At 43.1% G+C, this 8748-nt stretch overlaps 1 protein-coding gene across 1 annotated transcript; it reads right to left on the bottom strand.

Annotated features, from left to right (window-relative positions):
* Nucleotides 1-6371: 6371 nt before the first annotated feature.
* On the bottom strand, nt 6372-8385 carry LOC147463400 (uncharacterized). The gene has a single exon (XM_086528732.1). The coding sequence runs from the start codon at nt 8153-8155 to the stop codon at nt 6860-6862; it is 1296 nt and encodes a 431-aa protein (XP_086384858.1). The 5' UTR covers nt 8156-8385; the 3' UTR covers nt 6372-6859.
* Nucleotides 8386-8748: the final 363 nt, after the last annotated feature.

Genomic DNA, 8748 nt, shown 5'->3' with positions numbered 1-8748 from the left:
GTATGTACACATATTCTTTTGTAAAAACCTAATAAGAACTCACTATGCTCTACACATTACAGTAGAGCGAGTTCACCATATTGTCGTGCTCTTCTTCTCGCACTCTCTCTCGCGTCTTCCGCTCGTACTCCTTCAACTGGTATCAGAGCTCAGATCGAGGCTCGGGGCAGCACTGCAGGAGGCTAGAGTCACCAGCTCAGATTGGAGTGAAATTCAACAAGCGAAGACACGGCCCCAAATCCTGTGGGATGTCCGAAGGACTCGGTGTTCTCAGAATTTCATTCTGAGGTCATCTCGGCCACCGTTCGACTTCGACAAAGGTCTGCGCAGGCCATTTTCGACTACGTGGTCTTGGCGGGTGCAGATTTGGGGTTTTCGGCCTATGACTGCAGATGCTGAGGATATGGACACTCCCAGAGTGTTGATTTGTGGCTGTCTACACATTGAAGGACGGCTCACAGTTCTTGGAGGCGTGTCACATACGACATGGACGCATCTACACACAGGCTGTAGGCGACATCCACTAGTTCATCAGGTAGCTTGTGTTTGCTGCTTGATATTCCAGATTTCATCCTGACATTGCAGGGACTTCCACATGGGATGTATTGTCAGAGATGATGTATGTCTCTTGAGGGTTTGCTGGCTGTGAGTCACGTAGCAAACAACCGCCGCAGCGGTTACAACATACAGTGGGAAATTTGTGGATGTATGACTTTGTGGGAAGTCTATGTACTGTCAGATTTACTGCAGCCTTTGTTGAGGGTTGAGTGAGGTTTTATTGAGCTGGGGGATTCTCGAATGTTGAGATCCTTTCGGTGATACAGGTCTTGGAGCGATCCCTCAAGCACCCTTAGATAGGTAGCTAGGATGTATTGACTGTGAGTTAGATAGTTGGGATTGCAACTTTGCTTTACTGCCGTTGAGGCATTGTCGCAGTCTATGCTTATAGGACAGTGACAGGATAGTGAGAGACAGTATAGGTGCACGACAGGTTTACCCGCAGCTTACAGTGTCAGAGAGACAACGTTTTTTGAGCTATTTTTGGTCTGTTTTTTGAGTACACCAGAGCCATTTTACAAAGGAGACTCTGCCGAAATTTATGCAGAATGTGAAGCTTTCTTGGTTCATTTGACAGGTTGATATTGGTTCAGAGGTCAGTTTACAGGGGAAACTCCGTCGAATTTTTTCCAAGAAAGTAAACCACTATGAAGCGTAGCTATGGCTGGATCATAGGACGAAGATGAATGGAGTGAAATGGATGAATTAGCACTTTCTACCATTATGCTGACTTTGGCAGAAAGTGTTTACTTCAATGTAGCAGACGAGATGTCGGCTTATCAAGCATGGTCAAAGCTAAGTGATCTTTATGAGAAGCAGAGTGCAGCTTCACAGGTATACTGGCCTAAGAAGCTTGTTGACTTGAAGATTAAAGAAGGGACACCTATGCCCAATCATCTGAATGAATTCAACACAATCTATAGTCAGTTGTCAGCTCAAGGTGTCAAGTTTGATGAACCTGTTAGAGCTATGTTCCTGTTGATCACATTGCCGGAAAGTTGGGACACTTTTCGCACAGCTTTGAGTAATTCTGCACCTCCAGATGGTTTGAACATAGCAGGTGTAGAAGGAAGTCTGCTTACTGAAGAAACCAATAGAAAGACAATGGAAAAAGGCAAAGGAACAGCCTTAGTTGCAGGGGAAGGACCAAAGAAAAGTACAAAGGTGGAAAGAGGAATCAGTCTCGTAGCAAGTCTCGTAGTGCTAAAGGCAAGAGTGACATAGAATGCTACCATTGTGGCAAGAAGGGTCACATGAAAAGAGACTGCAGAGAATGGAAAGCAGAAAAAGGCAAAGAGAAAGCTGAAGACCATGGTGAGAAGAACAAGTCCTCACTGAAGATTCAAGAAATAAATGTGACAAACACTGTTGCAGAGGATGACAGTCTAGTGTCAGGAGACATCTACTTCTTGAAGAATACAATGGACTCAGCTCTTCTTACAGCATCTGATGGACATGCACTGAGTGACTGGATTATAGACTCAGGGGCATCACCTTATGTGTCTCCAAACAAGGAGTGGTTTACCTCTTATGTGACCACTAAAGATCATGTTCGGCTAGGCAATGGGCAGACATGTGAGATCTTAGGTGTTGGAGATGTTCAATTGAAGTTTCAGAATGGCTCTTCTTTCACGCTGAAGAATGTGAGACATGTTCCCGCAGTTACAAAGAGCTTGATCAGCACAGGTTTACTTGATGATGCTGGCTACGTCACCACTTTTGGACAGAACATGTGGAAGATATCCAAGGGTTCTCTGACAGTAGCACATGGAGTAAATTCTGGAGGACTTTACATGATTTATGTATCAAATGTCTCTAAAAATGTAATCAATGTAACCGAGCAGCCGAACGTTTCTTTGTGGCATAGCCGGTTAGGACATATGTCCAAGAAGGGAATGGAAATCCTGTCTCGTTATGGTTATTTGCCTGGATTTTCATTTAATGATTTTGAATTCTGTGAACATTGTCTGTATGGTAAGCAAACACAGCAGCCACATAAGCATAGAAGCAATAGAAGAGATACACAGTTGGCCCTTGTTCATAGTGATTTGTGTGGACCTATGCCTAACCTATCTCTAGGGGGAGCTTCTTACTTTATGACATTTATAGATGATTACTCGAGGAAAGTATGGGTTTACTTTCTCAAGCACAAGGATGAAGCGTTTAGTGTTTTCGAAACGTTTGTGACACTTCTGGAGAATCAAAGTGGCAAGAAGCTTAAATGCTTACGCATTGACAATGGTGGAGAGTATGTTTCAAAGGCCTTTCAGGACTTTTGCGAGTCAAAAGGTATAAAACGTGAACTTACTGCTCCTTACAATCCTCCTCAAAATGGTGTTGCTGAGAGGATGAATAGGACCATACAAGAGAACGTCAGAAGTATGTTGTCTAATGCACAACTGCCAAATGGGTTTTGGGCTGAAGCTGTATCAACAGCTGTTCATCTTGTAAATAGATCTCCTAGCAAGGTTTTGCAGAAGGATTCAGTGCCAGAGATGGTATGGTCAGGCAAAATGCCCTCATACAAGCATCTCAGAGTTTCTGGCTGTGAGGCATATACTCACGTTCCAAAGGAATTTAGGAACAAACTTGAGCCAAAGAGTAGAAAGTACATCTTTCTAGGCTATGGTAATTCTGGTGAGATGGGGTACAGACTTTGGGATCCCGAATCCAGAAAGGTTATCCGCAGCAATGATGTTCACTTTAATGAATCCAAATATCATTCTAAACCAGAGAGGGTTGAGGAGATTAGAAGCGTTGTCTTCCAAGAACATGGACCTGCACGTGCAAGACAAAATGTCAGAGCTCAAGAGGAGCAAGGACAGGATAGAGTGGAACCACAGGTTGTGGCTGAGCCTGAGCCACCTATTGTGCGTAGATCTGGACGTGTCACGCGACCTCCTCATAGGTTTGTTCCATCTATGAATTATGTCATGTTGACTGATTGCAATGAGCCTTCATGTTACAAGGAAGCAGTGCAAATGAAGGACTCCGGGAATTGGCAATTGGCCATGCAGTCAGAGATGACAGCTCTGCATAAAAACCAGACATGGAAGCTAGTTAAATTACCACGGGGCAAAAAGGCTCTACCCTGTAAATGGGTTTACAGGTATAAGATCACTGCTCATGATAGTCAGCCAAAGTACAAAGCAAGGCTTGTTGCCAAGGGCTTTAAGCAAGAACAAGGCATTGACTTTGATGAAGTCTTCTCTCCGGTGGTCAAGATGACTACGTTGCGATGCTTTCTTGCATTGGTTGCCATATTAGATTTGGTATTGCACCAAATGGATGTCAAGACAGCATTCTTGCATGGTGATTTAGATGTGGAAATTTACATGCAGCAGCCAGAAGGGTTTGTTGAGAAAGGCAAGGAAGATTGGGTATGCCAGTTGTTAAAGAGTCTTTATATATGGCTTAAAACAATCACCGAGGGCATGGTACCATAAATTCCACAAGTTTATGCTTTCTCAAGGCTACAAACGTAGTGAGTTCGATCACTGTCTATATACAAAGAAGGCTAAGGATGGTAGTTGGCTGATCCTTATTTTGTATGTGGATGACATGTTGATTGCTGGCAAGCACTTGGAAGAAATTTCAGCTTTGAAGTCAAAGAATGGCAAAATCGTTTGACATGAAAGACATGGGTGAGGCAAGTCATATACTTGGTATGCGCATTGAGAGAGACAGATCAAAGAAGTTGATTTGGTTATCTCAAACAGAGTATATTGACAAGGTTTTGCAACGTTTCAATATGGAGAAGGGAAAGGCACTGAGTGTTCCATTGCCACCATATGTGAAACTTAGCAAACAAGATTGTCCTGTGTCTGAGGAAGAACAGGCTGGAATGGATAAGATTCCATATGCGTCTACAGTGGGTAGTTTGATGTATGCAATGATTGCTACTCGCCCAGACATTGCATTTTTGCAGTGGGAGTAGTAAGTCGATACATGTCAAACCCAGGCAAGAAACATTGGGAGGCAGTGAAAGGAATATTAAGATACCTGAAACCTACAAAGAGTATGCGTATTTGCTATGGGAGTCACGAGCTAAGTGTAAAGGGTTTTACAGACTCAGATTATGCAGGTGACTTAGACAACCGAAGGTCTACGTCAGGGTATGTCTTTACATTGGCTGGTGGAGCAGTATCATGGCGTTCTAGATTACAAGATTGTGTTACTCAGTCTACTACAGAGGTTGAATATGTTGCAGCATCAGAGGCATGCAAAGAATCAATTTGGCTTAATCGACTAGTAACAGATTTGGGAATCAAAGAAGAGATGCCTATGTTATATTGCGATAGTCAAAGTGCTATACAATTGGCTCGCAATCCAGTTTATCACTCAAAGACAAAGCATGTGGATGTGAAGTATCATTTCATCAGGGAAATGCTCGAGGATAAGCAACTTCAGCTTGTCAAAGTTCACACCACAGAAAATCCTGCTGATCTACTTACAAAAGGACTTCCCTCAGAGAGCTTTGCGCATTTTCGCAAGCAGTTAGGTGTAGGGTAGTACATCACTTCTCTACATCTCTTGTATATTAGCTTGTATAGTAGCTTCTCTCACACTTAAAGTACCACATTGGACTTTAAGTGGGAGGTTGTTGGGGTATAAAGCCCAATGTGGTCGCCCAGGTAAGTGGGCGGGCCGCCAGGTATATACACATATTCTTTTGTAAAAACCTAGTAAGAACTCACTATGCTCTACACATTACAGTAGAGCGAGTTCACCATATCGTCGTGCTCTTCTTCTCGCACTCTCTCGCGTCGCACTTCCGCTCGTAGTCCTTCATATTCACCAAAGGCTGACCTACATGATAACAAGCTAACTATCTACTCATATACTTAAAGTACCAACATGTTTACTTCAAAGTAATTTTAAACTTAGTATTATTCAGGTTTCAAGCATCAAACTGCTTGTTCATGTACTTAAAGCGGGTATCCATGTAGTCTCATTAAAGTACCAAGGACAGGTTTTCACTGGATGTTCTACAATGTAGAAGTGTGCAAATTAGGTACTTAAAGTACCATGCATATAACATATCCGCAAATTAGGTATTTTACGTACCATTGTTGGTAGTCTCTACACATTCTTCACATGCATCTGTCTCCAACCCTAAACTACCACTGTGATTGTTTTCAAGTTCTCGTTCGAACTACTAATTGCCTGCATCAAGTACACTAAGTACCTTGGTTGGTACTTGTATTGTTACTTTCTAGTGCTAGAATTCTAAAACACAACATGATTGTAATGGCAAGAGGCTTCTAATGACTACACAACATGTCTATAAGCCTTAACTTACCTATCTTGCACAAACAATCCACATCCACTATCAAACACACACTACCCACAACATGAATTGAGTCCAAATCACAAAAACTACAGTCCAAAGCATGTTAAAATGACATGATATAACTTTGCCTACATCTTCTTGCATAATATCCACATGCAAGCATACTTGATAGCAAGTAGAGGCAAACCACCATAGCTTATTAATTAAAAATAACTCAATGCCCTTGGACTTGCCTATGTTTGGGCCATATTCCTTGCAATCGATACACTTAAAGAGATATCATTTTGGGCGTAAAGTTTATCAAGCATCTTATATGCTTTCACTAATAAACGACACCTGGATAGAAGCAAAGGTGATTGCATCTCAGCAAAACCGACCGTGTATAAAGTGTGAAATCATCTATGTTACACAATTTTACACACATACATACATGCGTTGTGTGTGTGTGTGTGTGTGTGTGTGTGTGTGTGTGTGTGTGTGTGTGAGAGAGAGAGAGAGAGAGAGAGAGACCAAAGTGGTATAATCTGAACATACTAGGGCTACACTGATTGTTCAATGTAAAAAGAGTTGCAAATATAGAGTGGCAGTTGATACACCTGCAACTCGCACTGTCGAAGGGACAACGTATGCTGATGCCAGGATTTAAAATCTAAGACTGATATTGAAGAGCAAGGGAAGAAAGGCCTTGAGGACTTCATTCCGAAGCAGTGAAGTACATGAACAGCTTATATGAACTCAAAAGGAGGCTTACGCCCAATATATTGGTCAAAAAGGTGGTTGGTTGAATGGCTGCCAGGCAAAAAAAAATGTGTATTGAAAATATTATATGTATCGAAAGGTGGTGTAGTAATATATAATTTGGTTTGAGGTGATGAATTCAATGCGCGAGAAGAGTCAATCATCATCAAAAATATAGTGAAGACTGAAGAGGATATACTGTATTGTCAGGATTAGTAAGGCTAACTAGGTTAATACAGTATAAGAATTAATTAAAGAATGGGTGGTGGGTTAGATATCCCACAGAGGTGGGTCGATCCAGGGCGGATCGCCCTCATCATTAAGGGTGTGATAGTATAACTGATCATCGCGAGGCGGGGAGAGGAGCATGGCAACAGCCATTTCCTGTATGAGCGCTTGCGGGCTCATATTGCAGTCCAAGAGCTGCAGCGCCTCCTGCTCCTCAATATTATAAGTACGCCCAGCCTCGTGAAAGCTGCTGCAGCAGCTGGCCGCCCCCGCCGGTATTATATTCAGCTGCTGCTGCTGCTTCTGGCAATCATCCTTATACTCTGAAGCACCCTCCGGCTGCCTACTCAAATTATGACCTATAATAGGGCACTCCATTAATGTATTGGCTTCATATTCGCCTAGGGTTTCAACCTTAGCACGGCCTGCACCTGCATTGATTAGCTTACATGAGCTGAATCCAGACATTGGGCGGTGATCTAAGTTTTCATCCCTTTTCTCTTGCAGCAGCTGATTTACTGCACTACACCAGCTGTTACTCTCCTCTGTTGAGGGAATAATTACCGCAGCAGTATTCACTAAGGTTGGAACCTTAGAATATTCACTTCCCTTCTTCTTCATCTGCATCTGCCCATCAGCTACATTACCTGAAACCTTAATGCTCGATAAGGTTAATTCATCCATCTCACCCTTAGTGTTTGAGCCGTCTCTTAAGCTCACAGAAAATCCTGTATTTTCCTGTGCTGCCTTCCCTACCATAACCCTAGTGCTGCAATTCGGCCTGTTGGCGGTCTTCGAGCTTGTCTCTCCATCACTATAGTCTGGCTCTGATTTTACGAAGGTACCAACATTTATTGACCTTCCTGCACACATCAGATAGCTTCTTGCAAGATTAAATGGAAGCGGCCCAGCTGGTGCAACCTCTTCAAAAGCACTCGCTGCTGCAGACGCTGCTTTTTGTATATCCCGTGGCTCCATGCTTATGGGACATGGCAAGCTATCAGCAAGGTGTGGGAAATTCAACAGAGCACTCTCTCCTTTCAAATGAAGAGCAGCCGCATCGTAGGCCCGGGCAGCCATTTCCGGTGTAGAGAACGAGCCGAGCCATATCCTTGATTGCTTTCTTGGCTCCCTAATCTCAGAAACCCACTTGCCCCATCTTCTCTTCCTCACACCTCTGTAGATAGGATGGCTCCCTTGTATGATCTTGCCTTCCTGAGCGACCAAACTCTTGCTTATTCTCTTCTTGTGTATCATCTTCTGCACCTCAATCTGGTAGAGAAGGTTGCCTCTATGGACAAGAGTATTCCCAACACATAGGTTTGATCTGATTGTCATGGTGAGAAGGGATGCATGCAAGGCTTGGAGCAATATAGATCAAGATGGGGAGGCCTAGCTGAAGCTGGCGAAAAAGCGGAAAAGGTGGTCGAATGAATATACCTCTGTGTTAAGTAGAAATGAAGATTCAGGAAAATGATAGATAGTGCAATGGACATATATACACCTCAACACGCAGACAGACAGAGAGAGAGAGAGAGAGAGAGAGAGAGAGAGAGAGAGAGAGAGAGAGGATTTGTAGCTGTCTAGCCAGGAAGGCAAAGCTATAAGCTGGCCTTATTGCCCAATATATTGTACATGCATCTCGGTAATGAAGCGCTTGTAAATTGCAGCTCAATTACGCATTTACAAGGTGGTAGGTCCTAATGCGTGAGTATAAGTAAATAGCAAGACAAGAATCAAGGGGGCTGTCTTTGTGGGTATGACTCATATGGTAGAAAAGTATGGTGTGGTGCCCATGTGGGACTTCAGAATAAATTAAAGAGTCTGGAGGGGTCCTACGTTGAACCTAAAAGGACTGTGACACTCTGCCTGTTGTTATGAGAGAGAGAGAGATGGGCATTGGGAACTATTCATGCTAGGGGGAAAGTGTT

Source organism: Adiantum capillus-veneris, chromosome 2, assembly GCF_014529385.1.
Source record: "Adiantum capillus-veneris isolate H3 chromosome 2, ASM1452938v2, whole genome shotgun sequence".
NCBI classification, from domain to species: Eukaryota; Viridiplantae; Streptophyta; class Polypodiopsida; order Polypodiales; family Pteridaceae; genus Adiantum; species Adiantum capillus-veneris.
The sequence above is the reverse complement of the archived record's forward strand: the minus strand, read 5'-3'. Positions and strand labels throughout refer to the sequence as shown.

Bases quoted from the DNA above. Each gene is read 5' to 3' on its own strand.
- LOC147463400 (XM_086528732.1), bottom strand. From the start codon at position 8,155: ATGACAATCAGATCAAACCTATGTGTTGGGAATACTCTTGTCCATAGA.